This window comes from Grampus griseus (assembly GCF_964374135.1).
Source record: "Grampus griseus genome assembly, chromosome: 13".
NCBI classification, from domain to species: Eukaryota; Metazoa; Chordata; class Mammalia; order Artiodactyla; family Delphinidae; genus Grampus; species Grampus griseus.
The window spans coordinates 17,614,931-17,635,306 of record NC_139007.1 but is presented as its reverse complement, the minus strand read 5'-3'; the positions used below and the strand labels follow the sequence as shown (position 1 = coordinate 17,635,306).

Genomic DNA, 20,376 nt, shown 5'->3' with positions numbered 1-20,376 from the left:
AAAGACCTATATGCATAAAATTATAAGACACTGATGAAAGAAATTAAAGATGATACAAATAGATGGAGAGATATACCATGTTCTTGGATTGGAAGAATCAACATTGTGAAAATGACTCTACTACCCAAAGCAATCTACAGATTCAATGCAATCCCTATCAAACTACCACTGGCATTTTTCACAGAACTAGAACAAAAAATTTCACAATTTGTACGGAAACACAAAAGACCCCAAATAGCCAAAGCAATCTTGAGAGTGAAAAACGGAGCTGGAGGAATCAGGCTCCCTGACTTCAGACTATACTACAAAGCGACAGTAATCAAGACAGTATGGTACTGGCACAAAAACAGAAAGATAGATCAATGGAACAGGATAGAAAGCCCAGAGATAAACCCAGGCACATATGGTCACCTTATCTTTGATAAAGGAGGCAGGAATGTACAGTGGAGAAAGGACAGCCTCTTCAATAAGTGGTGCTGGGAAAACTGGACAGGTACATGTAAAAGTATGAGATTAGATCACTCCCTAACACCATACACAAAAATAAGCTCAAAATGGATTAAAGACCTAAATGTAAGGCCAGAAACTATCAATCTCTTAGAGGAAAACATAGGCAGAACACTCTATGACATAAATCACAGCAAGATCCTTTTTGACCCAGCTGCTAGAGAAATGGAAATAAAAACAAAAATAAACAAATGGGACCTAATGAAACTTCAAAGCTTTTGCACAGCAAAGGAAACCATAAACAAGACCAAAAGACAACCCTCCGAATGGGAGAAAATATTTGCAAATGAGGCAACTGACAAAGGATTAATCTTCAAAATTTACAAGCAGCTCATGCAGCTCAATAACAAAAAAACAAACAACCCAATCCAAAATGGGCAGAAGACCTAAGTAGACATTTCTCCAAAGAAGATATACAGACTGCCAACAAACACATGAAAGAATGCTCAACATGATTAATCATTAGAGAAATGCAATCAAAACTACAATGAGATATCATCTCACACCAGTCAGAATGGCCATCATCAAAAAATCTAGAAACAATAAATGCTGGAGAGGGTGTGGAGAAAAGGGAACCCTCTTGCACTGCTGGTGGGAATGTGAATTGGTACAGCCACTATGGAGAACACTATGGAGGTTCCTTAAAAAACTACAAATAGAACTACCATATGACCCAGCAATCCCACTACTGGGCATATGCCCTGAGAAAACCATAATTCAAAAAGAGTCATGTACCAAAATGTTCATTGAATCTCTATTTACAATAGCCAGGAGATGGAAACAACCTAAGTGTCCATCATTGGATGAATGGATAAAGAAAATGTGGCACATGTATACAATGGAATATTACTCAGCCATAAAAAGAAAGGAAATTGAGCTATTTGTAATGAGGTGGATAGACCTAGAGTCTGTCATACAGAGTGAAGTAAGTCAGAAAGAGAAAGGCAAATACCGTATCCTAACACATATATATGGAATCTAAGAAAAAAAAAATATCATGAAGAACCTAGGGGTAAGACAGGAATAAAGACACAGACCTACTAGAGAATGGACTTGAGGATATGGGGAGGGGGAAGGGTAAGCTGTTTCAAAGTGAGAGAGTGGCATGGACATATATACACTACCAAACGTAAAATAGATAGCTAGTGGGAAGCAGCCGCATAGCACAGGGAGATCAGCTCGGTGCTTTGTGACCACCTAGAGGGGTGGGAGGGAGGGAGACACAAGAGGGAAGAGATGTGGGAACATATGTATATGTATAACTGATTCACTTTGTTACAAAGCAGAAACTAACACACCATTGTGAAGCAATTATACTCCAATAAAGATGTAAAAAAAAAAAAAAAAAAATTAGTGGTAACATTGAAGGCGCCTTTGGCCTCCAACCTTACTCCCGTTACCTTCACCCATCCTGAAGGCAGTTGTTTATTCATTGCCCACTAACGGCCTGAAATAATATATCGTAAAATATCCATAATATAGCATTGGATTAGATGAACAGTGGGTTATAATAATGTAGTTGTTATTATTTCTTAACTGTGCTGCAAAAAGGAATTTTTTTTCCCCTCAAATGTATGGTTCTTTTTTCTGACCAGATGTTCCTGTTTTCTCACATTGTATCTGAGGACATTACCACTCTGTATCTGCGTTCTTTTAAAAGAATACTGCCTGTGCGTCTTCTTGGAATTCTAAAAATTGAATTGTAATAGCTAGCATGTTACCACCATTTGGAAGAATATTACCGATCTTAGTACTGAGTCACTTTTAATTTCTGGAAACTACAGACATCTCTGCTAATTAATGTTGTGCGTTGGTAATTGGGTCACAGAAGTGACAACAGAGCTATTCAGCTATATGTGGATAGTCCTCTAGTATTTTCCCTGGTGTCTAGCCCTGTGTCATGTCTTTCATAAAATAAATATGAATCTATGATAAATGATGGAATGAGCATCTGAATTTTACTTTTTAATATACACACTATTTACATTAGGGTTGTATTGCTGTGTAACAAGTTAATACAAACTTAGCTGCTTAAGACAACATCTGTTTATTAGCTCGCAGTGCTGAAGGTCAGAATTCTGGCATGGTATGCTTGAATCTATGTTTAGGGTATCACAAGGCTAAAATCGCGGGATCGGCCAGACTGAGTACTCATCCAGGGGCTTACAGAAAAATCTGCTCCCAAGCTTCTTATTCTTGGCAGAATTCAGTTCCTTGTGATTGTAGGACTGAGGTCTCTGTTTCCTTGCTGGCTGTCAGGCCAGGGACGGCTCTCAGCTGCTGGAAGTAGCTCTTATTCTTTGCCACTTGGCGTCCTCTAAGTTTGAAGCAGTGCTTGGAGTCTTTCTCACTCTGAACCTTTGACTTCCCCTTCTGTGACCAGCTGGAGAAATTCTATGCCTTTAATGAGTACAGGCCCTCCCAGATGACCTTGCTACCTGAGGCCCAACTGTGCTAATCATCTGTCACCTAATCAGAGTAAAATCCGTCATGTGCACAGTCCTGGGATGATTCAGGATGTGAACACCAGGGAGATGGGAAATCTTGGGAACATCTTAGAAATCTGCCTTCCACACTAATTGTCACTCCTCAGGAGGACTGAGACTGAAAATAGAGCTTTAAACATTTTCTGCAATAAACAAAATGAATTCACAAGATTATCATTGCAGAGCAAAATCAAATAGTTACCCAAAGAAAAATGTCATGCATGTTAGCAATATTAGGGTGTTATGTGGGGGAAAAAACACCTCAAAACCTTACTTTTGGAAGTAGATGACCAGAGGAAATTGGAAATCTACCCTTCTCTTCTAATCTCAATTAAAAAGTTTTTTACTTGTATAATAAATTTGTGTTCAGTAACAAGGATGTCACCTTCCACTGGCACTTGACCTTTCTGCTGGGTCCCTCCCAACCTTTAGACTCTGTCTCTTCCTACGTTTATTTCTAAGCTAAACCAGAATGAAGGCTTAGACCACCTTATTTACCTTTCTTCCAAAGCTCATGTGATCTTATAATTTGTGATTCTTCCTCAGACCTAGTGGCTCTGAAGCTGTCAGTTGGTTCTCTCATTATTTCTTAAGTCTTTTGCTGTCATTCAAATCTGTTGCCCCCATGTTAACACTAAGATCTCAAATTGCTGATCGCTTAGCCGCAGGTTCTCCAAGTCCTACAACTGGGCATTGACTCTGGTTCTTGCTATACTTTCCCAGGGGCTTTCCCCATAAATTGCGATTTCTTCGGTCTGGTCCTTGGCCTTGTCATTTTCAGAAGACTCCCGAAATTATATATATCGACCACATAGCACCTGGGTGTTCTCCAGCCCAGATTCTTTGCCGTACTGCTTTCCCCATCATTGGGTTAGCTAGTGCCAGAATCATATCTGAACTACCTTCCCCCTTTCTTCTTACTTATATTCTATCACTTCTTTTTATTTTTCTGTGAGAAATGTAGAATTCCTGACTTCAAGAGTTCATAATCTAATAGGACAGACATATAAGAAAGTGAAAAATTATATGACAATATGATGTGTTATGTTACAGAAAAGCAGCGGGGGTCTGTGGGATTACAGAGACATTCCAGCTCAGCTTGAATGTCGGTCAGGAAATACTTCCAAGAGGAGGTAACACTTGCACTGTCTCTGATAAGCAATTAGGAGCTAGCGTAGCAGCGAAGAGCAGCGGGGGGGCATTGGAGGGAGGCCTAAAGGAATCCTTTAAAGACCATCCAGAGTTGGAAACTAGATCGTTCTCAGGCTGAACTAGTTGAGCAAATGCCAAGAGCAAAGGAAGCAACCAAAAATGGGAGATAAAGCCAAAAGATGAGATATTCAGCAGAAGCTGAGGCAAAGTGAGCCTTGAAAATGAGTCCAAGGGTGGGAGCAGAGCAGGGTCCAGAGGCTTTCACTATGCATGAGAGTGAAGAGGAGAACTGTTTCGGAGCCTGGAGAGTGCCAGCATTTAAGGGTTAAGCAGAGACAGGAGACTGTGAAACAGACCAGGAAGAGGGCAGAGAGTGACAGCGGGAGGACAAACTGGGCTTGAGGACAGAGATACTGACGCTTCATTCACTGATGAATAGTGAACGATGGAAGGAAGTTTCTAGGTGGAGAGCTGGAAGCTGGAAGTCTCTCCTGTGTCTTCCGAGTGAAAAATGGTGTGGTGTGTGAATCTGATGAGAGTGTAGAAGGGTGGGGATGGGGGACGGGGGAGAAAGGAAGTAGCTCTCGTGGACAATCGCAGAATAACCAGTAGAAGGTCCTCGAGGGAGTCATACTGAGTTATGAGGACCTGGCTGACAGTGGAGAGGCCATGAGGTTTCAGCGGATCTAACACACCCAGCTGAGTGCCCGTCTCAAGCAGCATTCTGCAGTAGGGCTTGAGGAAAGGAGAAGGCAGGTGGATTGATTTAAATTTGGAGGTTTTCTGCAAGGGTGTGATGGGAAGAGAAAAAGTCAAGGGAGTTAAGAATGGTTGGCAGAACAGATAAAAATCTAGCTGGATAAAGAAGGAAGTTCAGTCAGGATAGACTGCTAATTTGGAGGAAAAAAAATAAAAGCAGGTACCAAAAGACAGGAGACATTAATGAGGTCAAAATGTAGTTATATCAGAAGTGTGATATTCAGAAAAGTATGATGTGGGTTAGATCCTCACATCACAGACTATAGTGACATTTCCGATAGATTTAAAGAACTGGATCAAACCTAGGAAAAAAAATTAAAATATAGGAACATGATTGACGAGGGAGGACTTGGTATACTTAAAAGAAATGTAAGAAATCTGAAAGGAGAAAAATCAATTCGTTTTACTATAAATAAATGGAAAACAACAACAAACAAAAGTGAAAGATGAGAAATTAAGAAACGAATTTGTACAAGTATGATAAGCAAAGGGATAAAAATCCTTCATCTGTAAAGATGGGATCTGGGTTGATATTTCCCAAGTAGCTGTGGATAATTATAGCTTCTTTTTGCACGTCTAGCACCAGTTTTTTTTGTGTTCCTCAGCGATAACAGCGGCAGTCAGTCTGCACCCTCTCTCTGTCTCACGCTTGTCCTGTCTCTGATTAAAAGGGCCGGGAGCCCAGCATGGGGTGTTGGAGCCTGGGCGGGTCAAGAACACCTGTGTAGGAGGGCAGCCTGGAGGATCTGGGTAGGAGAGCGGTACAGCGCCAGGTGTCAAGAGCCCCAGCGGGGCAAAGAGGGCATCCGTGTGGGAGGGCTGCCTACTTCAGAGACTGGAACCTTAGCGGAAGTAAGTGGGGTGTGACACAGCGAGAGGGGACAAGATTGGTTTCACACAGGCAGACCCATCAAGTAAGGAAATATATTAAACACGATGGGAGGTAGGTTTCTCGCTCTAGGAGAAAGTTGTTACAAATGTGAACAGGGGAGAATAGTAGAAGGAACCCTGTGTTGTTGGTGGAATTGGAGGTATTGGTGTGAATTTATAGTTTTCAATGTACAGATAGATGAATGGATAGTTATAGAAATAAACAGGTATGCATAAAATGTGTATATATGCGTGTACATACCCGTATGTGTGTACACATGTAGAGTACGTGTGCACACGCATATATTCTCTAGCTCTGCCCATTGAGTCGGCTTGGCAGCCACAACACCCCAGTAACAAGGAGCCCAGCCAGCACTCAGATCTCAATGCTGCTCTCTGCCCAAAGCAACCAGAACGCCTTAGAGAAATTGCTGATCCCAGGGCTGGGTCAGGGTAAGCAAAAGATGAGCTTGGAACCTCTTATACCAGAAAGCAAGGAGGTGCTTAAAGAATGATGGGGATGTGTTGAAAGGACATAGAAGCCAGACTGAAGGGGCTCCCTCTGGCCAAATCTGGGACATTGTAAGCACTCAATAAATAATGTTTGCAGCAGATTAGAACCTACTGAGTAAAATAACAAACACAAGCCCACATTGATATGCATAAATTTAGAGTTGAATGGAGGAGTAGGGTATTTACAGAGTTTTGAAGAATCTTCCCATAAAATACTTGTTAATTACAAAGGGAAAAAAGAGCATCTTTGCAGTGAGGAAGCCTGGAAGGCACCACATTAATCAAGTGATCAAAGTGAACATCATCAATAATGGGAGGAAGGAAGAACAGCGCCGCCTGATAGGATGCAAGGAGAAGAAGCCAGCATCACTTCCGTGACCTTCCTGCAAAAGATGTTATAGTCTGAATCGAATTGTGAGGAATCACCACCTAAATCCAGATTGCAGGACAGTCTACAAAAACACTGACTTATAACTTCAAAAGTATTAAGGTCATGGAAGTCAAGGAAAGACTGAGGAAATGTTTTAGGTTGAACAGGACCAAGAAACATGACAACTAATTACAGCACAGGATTTTGAACTAGGCTCTTTTGTTTTGAAGGATGAATGGTGAAATGTGAAAGGTGTCTGAAGATTATATGATAGTAATGTATCAGTAGTAATTTTCTGATTATAATTATAATTATGTAGGAGAATATTTTTGTTTGTAATGCACTCAGTTATTTGGTAATGATGAGGCATCATGCTGGCTACTTAGCTCACAAATAGTTCAGGAAAAAACAAATTTTTTTTTTAAAGGGGGGGTTCTTTTTTTAAAATAAATTTATTTATTTTTGGCTGCGTTGGGTCTTCGTTGCTATGTGCGGGCTTTCTCTAGTTTTGGTGAGCGGGGGCTACTCTGTTGTGGTGCGCGGACTTCTCTTGTTGCGGAGCATGGGCTCTAGGCGCGTGGGCTTCAGTAGTTGTGGCGCATGGGCTTAGTTGCTCTGCGGCATGTGGGATCTTCCCGGATCAGGGCTCAAACCTGTGTCCCTTGCATTGGCAGGCGGATTCTTAACCACTGCACCACCAGGGAAGTCCCGAAGAAACAATTCTTTGTAGTATACTTGGGAGAATTCTTTTAAGCATTTACTGAAGGATAGAATAATATTGACCCATGCCTTTAAAAAAAATTTTTATTGACGTATAGTTGATTTACAATGTGTTCATATCTCCTTTACAGTAAAGTGATTCAGTTATATGTAGATACATTCTTTTTCATATTCTTTTCCATTATGATTTGTCACAGGATATTAAATGTAGTTTCCTGTGCTCTACAGTAGGACCTTGTTGTGTATCTATTCTATATATAATAGTTTGCATCTGCTAATCCCAAACTCCCGATCGTTCCCTCCCCACTGGCAACCACAAGTCTGTTCTTTGTGCCTGTGAGTCTGTTTCTGTTTCATAGATATGTTCATTTATGTTGTATTTTAGATTCCACATATAAGTGATATCATATGGTATTTGTCTTTCTCTTTCGGACTTACTTTGCTTAGTATGATAATCTCTAGGTCCATCCATGTTGCTGCAAATGGCATTATTTCATTCTTTTTTATGACTGAGTAATATCCCACTGTATAGATGTACCACATCTTCTTTATCCATTCATCTGTCAATGGCCATTTAGGTTGTTTCCATGTCTTGGCTATTATGTATAGTGCTGGTGTGAACATAGGGGTGCATGTATCTTTTCGAATTATAGTTTTTTCTGAATATATGCCCAGGAGTGGGATTGCTGGATCATATGGCAGCTCTAATTTTAGTTTTTTGAAGACCCTCCATAGTGTTTTCCATAGTGGCTGCACCAATTTACATTCCCACCAACAGTGTAGGAGGGTTCGCTTTTCTCCACATCCTCTCCAGCATTTGTTATTTGTAGACTTTATAATGATGGCCATTCTGACTGAGGTGAGGTGATGCCTCATTGTAGTTTTGATTTGCATTTCTCTAATGATTAGTGATGATGTGCATCTTTTCATGTGCTTTTTTGGGCATCTGTATGTCTTCTTGATACATGCCTTCTTAACATTTCCTCCGTTGACTTCCCCTGACTTTAGAAACACTGGTCGTCCTACCTGTTAGATTGTTTTTTTCTCGTGGACTCTTCTTAGTCACCTATTCTTGTAGTATAGGTACTAATTTGTAATGTTTTCTCCTTGACCTTCTCTTCTTTCTCCGTTAGTAATTTCTTCCATTCCTTTCAACTCTAGGCATATGACTCTTAACTCTGCATCTTCATCCTAGGTTTCTCCTGATCTAGGTTTCTCCTGACTTCTGTTTTACCTGAACTTAGCTTTCTTTAGTACGTCTTTTCTCATCAGCCCAGACCTGCTGGTATAACTCAACTTTAGGTTAACCCCTGGAGCTCACTAATGCATACTCAAATTTTGTGAAAAATATGGGGTTTAATGTTCTTCAGCTTCTGCAAGAGAGGATTATTATTGAAAACTGTAGAATGATTGCCTTCTCCACTGGGTTAGGAGAGAGTCATGAACCCATTTCCATAAGAAAATATAAATCTAGTTACAATAGAAAGTTGCATGTTAGAAAATGAACTCTATTTTGATATGAAATAAATTTCATTAGAGATGTTATGTGAGACAACATGAAGTAAGAATATTATCTAACAAATCTGTTTTGAGAGTGGAATATATACAGTGGCAGAGGTTATGAGAAAAGTTTGAACTGTGTATATGAGAAAATGATCCACATTTTAGAATTATCTCAGTTCTAACATGAAATAGACACAAAAGTATGAGTATTTTAATTGGCATGTTTAATACACTTTGAATAAAGATTAAATATTTTAAACAAATTGATCAACAAGAAATTGGACCAAGAAAAGGTTTTTATTGTAATTCCATTCATTTAAAAATATCATTCATAAATAACTTTCTTGTCTAAACTTTTCATTTTATAAATATGTATATATTTAAATATGTTCAGATTAATGTTTCATATCCAATTTTATGCCAGGAAGCATGAGTCATTTCTGTGCTGAAATACTTTTGGATATCTCATTAGATTTCTGATCAAAGAGACATTCCAGGAAGTTTTAGAAATTATTCTATCAAAATGCTTGACTTTGGTGGAACATTACAGATTCTTCATTTTATTGAGCTCTCTCCAAGAGTAAGCACTTTTGTACAAATGGATCTGCTGAATGCAAGAGATTACAGGTGTCCAAATGGCTCTCCCACTGAAGTTGTACTCATATATTTGTTTAATTAACTTTGGCATTTAATTGATGCAAATTTTAGGAAATTCATTGTCCCTCTTGTTTAAAAAAGAATGATACTATTTCCTGAGACCAGTGTTACTTGGAAAACCTTGGCTAACTAACAAGTTCCCAAGGAACATTATTTAATGGTATATTGCCAAGAACATCTTAGATAATTCAACAAAATTGCCTTCTTTAAAAAGTCCAACCATATTTCATTTAAATTTGACAGTTATTTATTGAGATCTTTAATGTTGATTGCATAGTTGGGTGTGACAGGGATCCAAAAGAAATATATAACTTATAAAGAGCTTATAGTCATTTTGGAGAAACCAAATAACTTCATATGAAACAGCAAAAATAAACAGGAAAGGATACAATTTAGTGCCAACTTGGTAAATTAATGTTTTTATTGAATCAGACAGTCGTCAGTAATCCGCCTGTGGTACTTACTATCATAATATAATTTTTGGTTACTTAATAAGTCATAATAAGTCTGGGTTTACTTCATGTTTTCTGTACGTAAAACCTTTTTTTGAATCCGGAAGGCTTATTTTTTCAGCACTGAAGCCAGCACGTGTTGCACACATCCTATGCGCCAGCACACTTACAGGCACTGGGCGTACAAATGTGAACAAAATAATCACGGTCCTTAAGGAACTTGCTGCTCTGTGTGTGTGTGTGTCCTGGGGGACGGTGAGGAGACCGCCAGCCAACACGCGAGGAAATAGTCAAGGGGAGTTCAGATGCTTTATACGCAAAACGACACTGGTGAAAATAGCAGGGTGGAGGTGCTTGGACTGCTGTTATCAGAGAAGGCCTGTCTGAGGAGCTCAGGTCTGAGTTGAGGCCTGAATGATGCGAGGGGTTAGGCACGTAGTTAGATTTACAGTTTGGAGCTCAAGGGAGTGGTCTCGGTTGAAGATAGAAGTTTGAAAATCTTCATTGTGGGCATGACACTGAAAGCCACGTCAGTCACAGTTGGGACATCGAGTAGGGTGAGTTGAGAGCTGACCTCTGACTTTATCAGCTGTCAGTCGGCAGTGACTTTGGGAAGAGTTGTTTTTGTGGAGAAGTGAGGAGGAAAGGCCTAATTAACAGGGTCAAGAGAGAATGGGAGGTAAGGATACAAAGGCAGTAAGAATACACACAAGTCTTTGAAGCGTTTTGCCGTGAAGGAGAGAGAGTAGAAGGGTGGTGGCCGTAAACAGTGCTGGACATTTGTCGTGTGTGGTGCTCTGCATTTGAGTCGTATTTAACGATGCTAAGGCAAAACTTTTAAGTGAGGTTAAGACATCTACAAATTTCTTATTTTAATTTTTAAAGTTCCTTGTTAAGCTTTCATAGGAAATGCAGGGCTGTCAGAGAGCAGTGTTAAAGACTGCGAGTTAAAGTTGAGAGTCTGAAGAACAGAGTTGCAAACAACTGAGACCACAAATCGAAGAATCAAGTGAATCCGAACTCTGCCAGCGGGGGAGTTTGCAGCAAAGTAAGGGTTTATTGCAGGGCGCCAAACAAGGAGGTGGGAGACAAGCCTGGTCTTTGAGTTGTGGGTGTTTTTAAAGGGGAAGAACATAGAGGCTGGGCTTTTAATCATTGTCCTGTGACATTTCTTAATCGTAGTTTTTGGAGTCAGGATGCTTCTGGTTTAGGGTTCTCTGGCCAGGTGGTCTGTGGCTTGGAGGTCTGTTAGCTCATCTTGCCCTGGAGAAACAGTTTGTATTGTTTGTATGTTAATAATGATATCTATAATAACAGTTTTAGTACATCAACTATGTTATCAACATGACTTTTAGCATCTGACTCTGGTTGTTTGGTGTTCAGTTAGCACAGGATTGAGGTTAGAGGGGACAAGAAAAGAATAAAGTTTTGGCTAGAGAGATTAATCATAAACTTGGTAAGGGAACTTGGTTTTGGGGGGTCTCGGTTTCAGGGTTTCCCAAGTAACTTCCACATGAAAGGACTGCTCAGCGTGTCTGTCACTTCAGTCCTCCCCATAAGGGTCTTGTCTTCACACTGTGAATACGTAATAATGGAATATACACTGAAAATCCCTATGTACATAGGCCTCACGCTGTTTTTCAAAGTGCTTTTACGTGTATTATCTTATTTAATGAAGACCGTGAATAAATCTGTGTGTGGAAATGATAATGCTATTTAAATTCTCTGTGTATAAAAATAGTGAATATTTCTTTAATTAAAAAGTATTTAAGAATATGTACTATAAGAGTGAAGCTACCTTTATTGTAGATGTTGATATATCATTTAAAATAATTTCTCCCTTACTTATAAGATTCTTGCCCCATATGTGTTTAAGGCAATAATTTTCACTAGTTTGATAAAAATGGAGATATATTACATGGATTTGAAAATTAAAAAAAAAATTCGTGATAGTGTGACAAGTCTGAAGTAAATTGAAATTACTCCTTTTTTTTTTTCCTGTCAGAGGTCTCTTTATTAGTATCCATGATCGAGGGCATATTGCTTCTGTTCTTAATGCATGGCCAGAAGATGTCATCAAGGTAAGTTAGTTATCACGTTTTCCCACTGTGGCACATTTGTTCTTTTCCCTATCCCATAACAGGCTGACACTTTTCACCATGCTATGTAGCCTTCACCAGCTTTTCTATTTATATCCCTTTGACTTTTGCATAGTGGATTAATTTTATTCTGATACCATTTGGATTCTAAGTGTCACCATTATTTCCATCAGATTTCTTAGTGTTTCTTTATTCATTGTAAGTTATGAAAAGTGTTGACAAAATGTTGAAGTAGTGTCTGAATTTCTTTGAGCAAACTCCTTTTTCTTTTGTGTTTAATCATCCACTAAGAGGAATCAAGGTAGGCAAAAATCTTAATCCATTTCCTTTATCGTGGTGACCTGAAGTGTCTAACTTGACTCCCCTCTGGGAGTGAGCTAATGAAAATAGAATAATGATAGTATCTACCGTTTGGTAGCTTTCTGAGTGAGCCACTTTACCTGGATTAACTCATGTAGTATCATGATAATTCCATGAGGAGAGGAAGGCACAGGTGGGTTACATAGTAGTGCATGGTGGTGGTGGGAATTGAATGCAGGTGTCTCAAGTTGCCTTCTCCAAAACAGCCTAGCATATTGACCCTTTTCAATGAGACATGGAAAATTTGACAAAGATCAACTTTATGGAGTATGCAGAAATAATTTTCACCCACTTTTGGGTGAAATGTATATATGTATTTTTAAGTTAGTTAACAGTACATATATACATGTACACATTTACTTTTAAGGCAGGTCTTTAAGAGCTGCACAATATAGGTGAACAGAAAACTAAATGAAAAGCCCTCAAACTTTTAAAATATATGTTCTGCATTATAGTGTGGTAGAAAAACACTGCACTAGGAGTTAACACACTCAGGTCCTTGTTCTTTGATATTAATGAGGTAAATCACTGTAGGCAAATTATTTCAGTTCACTTATCTTCGGTTTCCTAATCTGTAAGAGGGATAGACTGAATGTAGTCCAAATTCCCCTTTGCTTCTAAAATGCTATGACTCTGTACATTAGTCCTTATGATAATAATAGTACTAATATCTATAATTTTTTTGAGAATTCGTAATATACCAGGTAATACGGTAAGTTCTTTGTTTATCATGATTTCATTGTATTGAATCATAGATTTATTCAATTAATTAATGTTTTTGATTGTTTACTATGTGCCAAATGCTGTGCTAGATGTTGGTGTGCAGTAGTGAGCACAACAGAGTTGGCTCCTAATTTTATGCAGCTACTCTGAAAAGTATATTTATCATTTGCATTTTTATAAATAAGAAACAGAAGCTTTAATTCATCAGTTTATCTAAGGTCAGATAACTGACATTTTTTCTAGGCTCCATGGATATGACAAGTGTAGCAGTTTGTAGAAAATCTAATAAATTGTGTTTCACAAAATTGGGTTTTGCTTAAATTCATGTAATGGCCATGAATCACAGAATACAGATGAAAGATGCATTAATTTCAATAAAGATAACAAAGTACTTAGCATTAAAATCTCCACGATTAAAATGTATGCTTTGTAGATATTCAAGACGATTAGAAATAAACTAAACAATAAAATAAACTAAACTAAAATTGTCTAGTGGTACTCTACTATCAGGTAAGAGTAGTAATAGACTGTGCTTGGCATATTTCAAAGATGGTAGAACAGTATCCTATGTTATAGGAGTTAAAGAGGATGGATCAACATTGTTGTGAAATTAGGAGGATGCATAAACTAAAGATCAGAGCACTGGGGACTCCTGAGCAATGATTTAACCATGGACTCTCCTAATGGTACTCAAAGTGGATGTGACTAGTTTCAAAGCTGTTCTGAGGTTCACTTTAGTTCCCAGTTTGAGCTCTTATTTACCTGTACTCTGCCCACTTACTCCTCCTGATTTAAGACTGAATTATTTGAGTTGTTTGAATCTTTATGGGCATACCTTGTCTTCTTTTCTCAACAACCAAACAATCATATGTATGTATTTTAAAAATACATTTGAAATGCATATATCAAATTATTTATTCTCCCCAGTCTTCCACACTTAATGATCATATAAAATCTTTTCCATGTATATTCAATTTATGCTTTTCGACAGCTTAGTATTTCATTGCATAAATGTTAACTTCAGAAACAGAGAGTAGGAACGATGCCCCGGAATTTGCAAACATCTGTTAATAGATATTTTCTCTTTTTCTTTGAGGCTATTGTGGTGACTGACGGAGAGCGTATTCTTGGCCTGGGAGACCTTGGCTGTAATGGGATGGGCATCCCCGTGGGTAAACTGGCTCTGTATACAGCTTGTGGAGGGATGAATCCTCAACAATGTCTGCCTGTCATGCTGGACGTGGGAACAGAAAATGAGGTAAACAATTTAAGTCTATAACATAGCTCTACACCTTAAAAAATAGTACCATATTTCTGCATTTTGAGATTATTTCAGGAACTTAATGAAATTCATCTTTTTTGTTTGGTTCTTTCTCTCTCCTCAAACCCATCCCCCAAGTCTTGTAAAGAAATTATTCTTTTGCTTTTCCTTTCCGCTTCCCCTTTTCTGTAATGTGATTAAGTTTTTAGCAGCTTCTTTAGTGTTTTAGTATCCTTTGATGAGCACTTAACACCATTATTCTATAGAGTATATGTTTTACTTTAGGATATCCTCGTTACTTTTTAAAAAATTATTTTTATACTAGGCAGGAACTAATCCCAAAGAATTTATTAAGTTTAGTCAGTCTGAAATCTTGTTCTAAAAATCTGTATTGAGTTTGTGGTAGATGATTTGGAGTTTAGCATTTCTTTCTCCTGCATCGATATTTTAGAATCTTAAAGTTATATATCAAGTAGTACATATTTTTGCTCATCTGTAATTGCTAATATTTGGATTAGTTGTGAGTGATAGATACTATAAATTAAAGGTAGAGGTTTATGAAATAGAAATGAAAAATAATGGTCAGTTAAGATAGACTTTTCAAAAGCTGCATGTAAATATCAAACCTAGATCTTTATCATGTTGAGGTATATTCTCTCTGTACCCACTTTTTGATAGTTTTTATCATAAATGGCTGTTGAATTCTGTTAAAAGTCTTTTTGGCATCTGTTGAGATGATCATATGATTCTTTTTTTTAAAATCAATTTTATTTATTTATTTATTTATGCCTGCGTTGGGTCTTCATTGCTGTGCACGGGCTTTCTCTAGTTGCAGCGAAGGGGGGGCTACTCTTCATTGCAGTGTGAGGGCTTCTTCTTGTGGTGGCTTCTCTTGTTGTGGAGCACGGGCTCTAGGCCTGTAGGCTTCAGTAGCTGTGGCTCGCGGGCTCTAGAGTGCAGGCTCAGTAGTTGTGGCGTGTGGGCTTAGTTGCTCTACGGCATGGGATCTTCCCGGACCAGGGCTTGAACCCATGTCCCCTGCATTGGCAGGCGGATTCTTAACCACTGTGCCACCAGGGAAGTCCCGATCATATGATTTTTTTATTGTTCAATTTGTTAATGTGGTATCTCACATTAATGTGTTACATCACATTGATTTGCAGATATTGAACCATACTTGCATTCCTGGGATAAATCCCACTTGATCATGGTGTTTGATCCTTTTAATGTATTGTTGAATTTGTTTTGCTAATATTTAGTTAAGGATTTTTGCTTCTATGTTCATCAGTGATATTGGCCTGTAATTTTCTTTTTGTGTGTGTGACATCCTTGTCTGATTTTTTTTTTTTTTCCTTGTCTGATTTTTATATCAGGGTGATAGTGGCCTTGTAGAATGAGCTTGGAAGCATTCCTTTCTTTTCAAGTTTTTGGAATAGTTTGAGATGATTAGGTGTTATCTCTTCTTTAAATGTTTTATAGAATTTTCCTGTGAAGCCTTATGGTCCTGGACTTTTGTTTGTTGGGAGTTTTATTTTTATTATTATTGATTTAATTTCATAACTTGTAATAAGTCTTTTCGTATTTTATATTTCTTCCTGATTCAGTTTTTGGGAGACGTAAATTTCTAGGAATTTATCCATTTCTAGTAGGTTGTCCATATTATTGGCATGTGATTGTTCATGTAATCTCTTATGATCCTTTGTATTTCCATGGTGTCTGTTGTAACTTCTCATCTTTCATTTCTGATTTTACCTATTTGGGCCCTTTCTCTTTTTTTCTTGATGAGTCTGGGTAAAGGTTTATTAATTTTGTTTATCTTTACAAAGGACCTTATTTTCATTGGTCTTCTATTGTTTTTTAGTCTCAATTTCATTTATTTCTGCTCTGATCTTTATGATTTCTTTCCTTTTACTAACTTTGGGTTTTGTTCTTTCTTCTTTCTATAGTTCCTTGAGGTGTAAGGTTAGATGATTTATTTGAGATTTTTCTTGTTTCCTGAGGTAGGCGTGTATAGCTATAAACTTTCCTCTTAGAAATGCTTTTGCTGGATACCATAGGGTTTCTTTATCGAGGTATAGTTGATTTACAATATTATATAAGTTTCAGGTGTCTAGCATAGTAATTCACAGTTTTTAAAGGTTATATCACATTTACAGTTATTATAAAATATTGGCTATAGTCCCTGTGTTGTACAATATGTCCTTGTAGCTTATTTATTTTATACATAGTAGTTTTGAACTCTTAAGCTCCTACCCCTCTCTTGTCCCTCACCCCTTCTCTCTTCTCACTGATAACCACTAGTTTGTTCTCTATATCTATGATTCTGTTTCTTTTATATTCACTAATTTGTTTTATTTTTGAGATTCCACATATAAATGCTATACAGTATTTGTCTTTCTCTGTCAAACTTATTTCACTTAGCATAATACCCTCCAAGTCCGTCCATGTTGTTATAAAAGGCAAAAGTTCATTCTTCTTATGGCTGAGTAGTATTCCATTGTATATATATATGCCACATCTTTATCCATTCATCTGTTGACGGATACTTAGGTTGCTTCCATATCTTGGCAATCGTAAATAATGCTGCTATGAACATTGGGGTGCATGTATTTTTTTGAATTAGTGTTTTTGTTTTCTTCGGATATATACCCAGCAGTGGAATTGCTGGGTCATTTGGTAGTTTTGTTTTTAGTCTTTTGAGAAACCTCCATAGTATTTTCCACAGTGGCTGCACCAATTTACACTCCCACCAAAAGTGTACGAGGGTTCCCTCTTCTCCACATCCTCACCAACATTTGTTGTTTGTGGTCTTTTTGATGACAGCCATTCTGACAGGTGTGAAGTGATGTCCCATTGTGGCTTTAATGTGCATTTCTCTGATGATTAGTCATGCTAAGCATTGTTTCATGTGTCTGTTGTCCATCTCCCTGTCTTCTTTGGAAAAATGTCTACTCCTTTCTTCTGCCCATTTTTTAATTGTGTTGTTTGTTTATTTATTTTTGCTGTGTTGGGTCTTCGTTTCTGTGTGAGGGCTTTCTCTAGTTGTGGCAAGCAGGGGCCACGCTTCATCGCGGTGCGCGGGCCTCTCACTATCGCAGCCTCTCTTGTTGCAGAGCGTGGGCTCCAGACACGCAGGCACAGTAGTTGTGGCTCACGGGCCTAGTTGCTCTGCGGCATGTGGGATCTCCCAGACCAGGGCTTGAACCTATGTCCCCTGCATTAGCAGGCAGATTCTCAACCACTGCGCCATCAGGGAAGCCCCCTGGGTTGTTTTTTTAATATGAGCTGTGTATATATTTTGGATATTAATCTTTTATTGGTTATATCATTTGCAAATATTTTCTTCCATTCATTAGGTTGTCTTTTTGTTTTGTTGATGGTTTTATTTCCTGAGCAAAAGCTTTTAAGCTTAATTAGGTCCCATTTGTTTATTTTTGCTTTTGTTTCCTTTAGGAGACAAATTCAAAAAAATCTTGCTATAATTTATGTCAAAGAGTGTTCCACCTACATTTTCTTTTAGGAGTTATATGGTTTCTCATGTTACATTTAGGTCTTGAATCCATTGTTTTTTTTCTTTTTTTTTTTTTGCGGTATGCGGGCCTCTCACTGTTGCGGCCTCTCCCGTTGCGGAGCACAGGCTCCGGACGCGCAGGCTCAGCGGCCATGGCTTACGGACCCAGCTGCTCCGCGGCATGTGGGATCTTCCCAGACCAGGGCACGAACCCGTGTCCCCTGCATCGGCAGGCGGACTCTCAACCACTGTGCCACCAGGGAAGCCCTTGAATCCACTTTGATTTTAGTTTTGTGTAAGATATTAGAGAATGTTCTAATTTCATTCTTGTACACGTAGCTGTTCAGTTTTCCCAGCACCACTTAGTCAACAGACTGTCTTTTCTCCATTTCATATTCTTGCCTCCTTTGTCATAGATTAATTGACCACAAGTATGTGCGTTTATTTCTGAGCTCTCGATTCTGTTCCATTGATTTATGCATCTGTTTTTGTGCCAGTATCATACTGTTTTGATTATTGTAGCTTTTAATATAATCTGAGGTCAGGGAGCCTGATTCCTCCAGCTCTGTTCTTTCTGAAGATTGTGCTGGCTATCTGAGGTCTTTTGTGTTTCCGTACAAAGTTTTAAAATTATTTATTCTAGTGCTGCGGAAAATGCCCTTGGGATTGCATTGAATGAATACACTGCTTTGGGTAGTATGGTCATTTTAACTATTAATTCTTCCAATCCATGAACACGTTATATCTTTCCATATGTTTGTGTTATCTTCAATTTCTTTCATCAGTGTCTGATAGCTTTCTGAGTACAGGTCTTTTACCTCCTTAGGTAGGTTTATTCCTAGATATTTTATTCTTTTTGATGTGATGGTAAATGGAATTGTTTCCTTAATTTCTCTTTATGATCTTTTGTTGTTAGTGTATAGGAATGCAAGAGATTTCTCTGTATTAGTTTTGTATCCTGCAACTTTACCGAATTCATTGATGAGCTCTAGTAATTTTCTGGTAGCATCTTTAGGATTTTCTATGTATAGTATCACGTCATCTGCAAACAGTGAAAGTTTTACGTCTTCTTTTCCAATTTGGATTCCTTTTATTTATTTTTCTTCTGTGATTGCCGTGGCTAAGACTTCCAAAACTATATTGAATAAAAGTGGCGACAGTGGACATCCTTGTCTTGTTCCTGATCTTAAGAGGGAATGCTTTCAGCTTTTCACCACTGAGAATGATGTTAGCTGTGGGTTTGTCATTTATGGCCTTTATTATGTTGAGGTAAGTTCCCTGTATGCCCATTTTTAGAGAGATTTTTAGCATAAATAGGTGTTGAATTTTGTCAAAAGCTTTTTCTGCATCTATTGAGATGATTGTGTGGTCTTTATTCTTCAGTTTGGTAATGTGATGTATCACACTGATTGATTTGCGAATATTGAAGAATCCTTGCATCCCTGGGATAAATCCCACTTGATCATGGTGTACGATCCTTTTACTGTATTGTTGGGTTCGGTTTAATAGCATTTTTTTGAGGATTTTTGCTTCTGTGTTCATCAGTGACATTGGCCTGGAATTTTTTTTTTGTGATGTCGTCATCTGATTTTGGTATCAGGCTAATGCTGGCCTTGTAGATGGAGTTTGGAAGTGTGCCTTCCTCTGTAGTTTTTTGGAATAGTTTGAGAAGGAATGGTGTTCAATCTTTTCTAAATGTTTGGTAGAATTCATCGTAGAAGCCATTTGATCTTGGTGGGAGTTTTAAAATTACTGATTCAATTTCATTACTGGTAATAGGTCTGTTTACATTTTCTACTTCTTCCTGGTTTAGTCTTGGGAGATTGTACATTTCTAGGAATTTGTTCATTTCTTCTAGGTTGTCCATTTTATTTGTTTGTCATAGTCTCTTATGATCCTCTGTATTTCTGCAGTGTTGGTTGTAATTTCTCCTTTTTCATTTCCGATTTTATTGATTTGGGCCTTCTCCCTTTTTTTTTCTTGAGGAGTCTGGCTAAAGGTTTATCAATTTTGTTTATCTTTTCAAAGAACCAGTTCTTAGTTTCATTGATCTCTTCTTTTCTTTCTTTATTTCTTTTTTAAGTTTCTATTTTATTTATTTCTGCTCTGACCTTTATGATTTCTTTCCTTCCACTAACTTTGAGTTTTGTTTGTCCTTTTGTAGCTCCTTTGGGTGTAAGGTTGGGTTGTTTGTTTGAGATTTTTCTTGTTTCTTGAGGGAAGCTTATATCAATATAAACTTCCATCTGAGAACTGCTTTTCTTCATCCCATAGATTTTGGATCATTTGTGTTTTCATTTTCATTTGTCTCCAGGTATTTTCTGGTTTCCTCTTTGATTTCTTCAGTGATCCATTGGTTGTTTAGTAGCATATTGTTTAGCCTCCACGCGTTTGTGGTTTTTGCTCTTTTTTTCCTTGTAGTTGATTCCTGGT

The 20,376-nt window shown here is 38.0% G+C and overlaps 1 protein-coding gene across 2 annotated transcripts in view; it reads left to right on the top strand.

The window, feature by feature from the left end:
- Positions 1 to 20,376, top strand: part of ME1 (malic enzyme 1) — a 192,965-nt gene that overhangs the window by 60,825 nt on the left and 111,764 nt on the right. For both annotated transcript variants that reach the window (XM_082668816.1, XM_082668815.1), the window contains exons 4-5: positions 11,995 to 12,070; positions 14,268 to 14,429. In XM_082668816.1, coding sequence (XP_082524942.1) covers positions 11,995 to 12,070; positions 14,268 to 14,429 — 238 coding nt within the window. The remainder of the gene's footprint in view (positions 1 to 11,994; positions 12,071 to 14,267; positions 14,430 to 20,376) is intronic.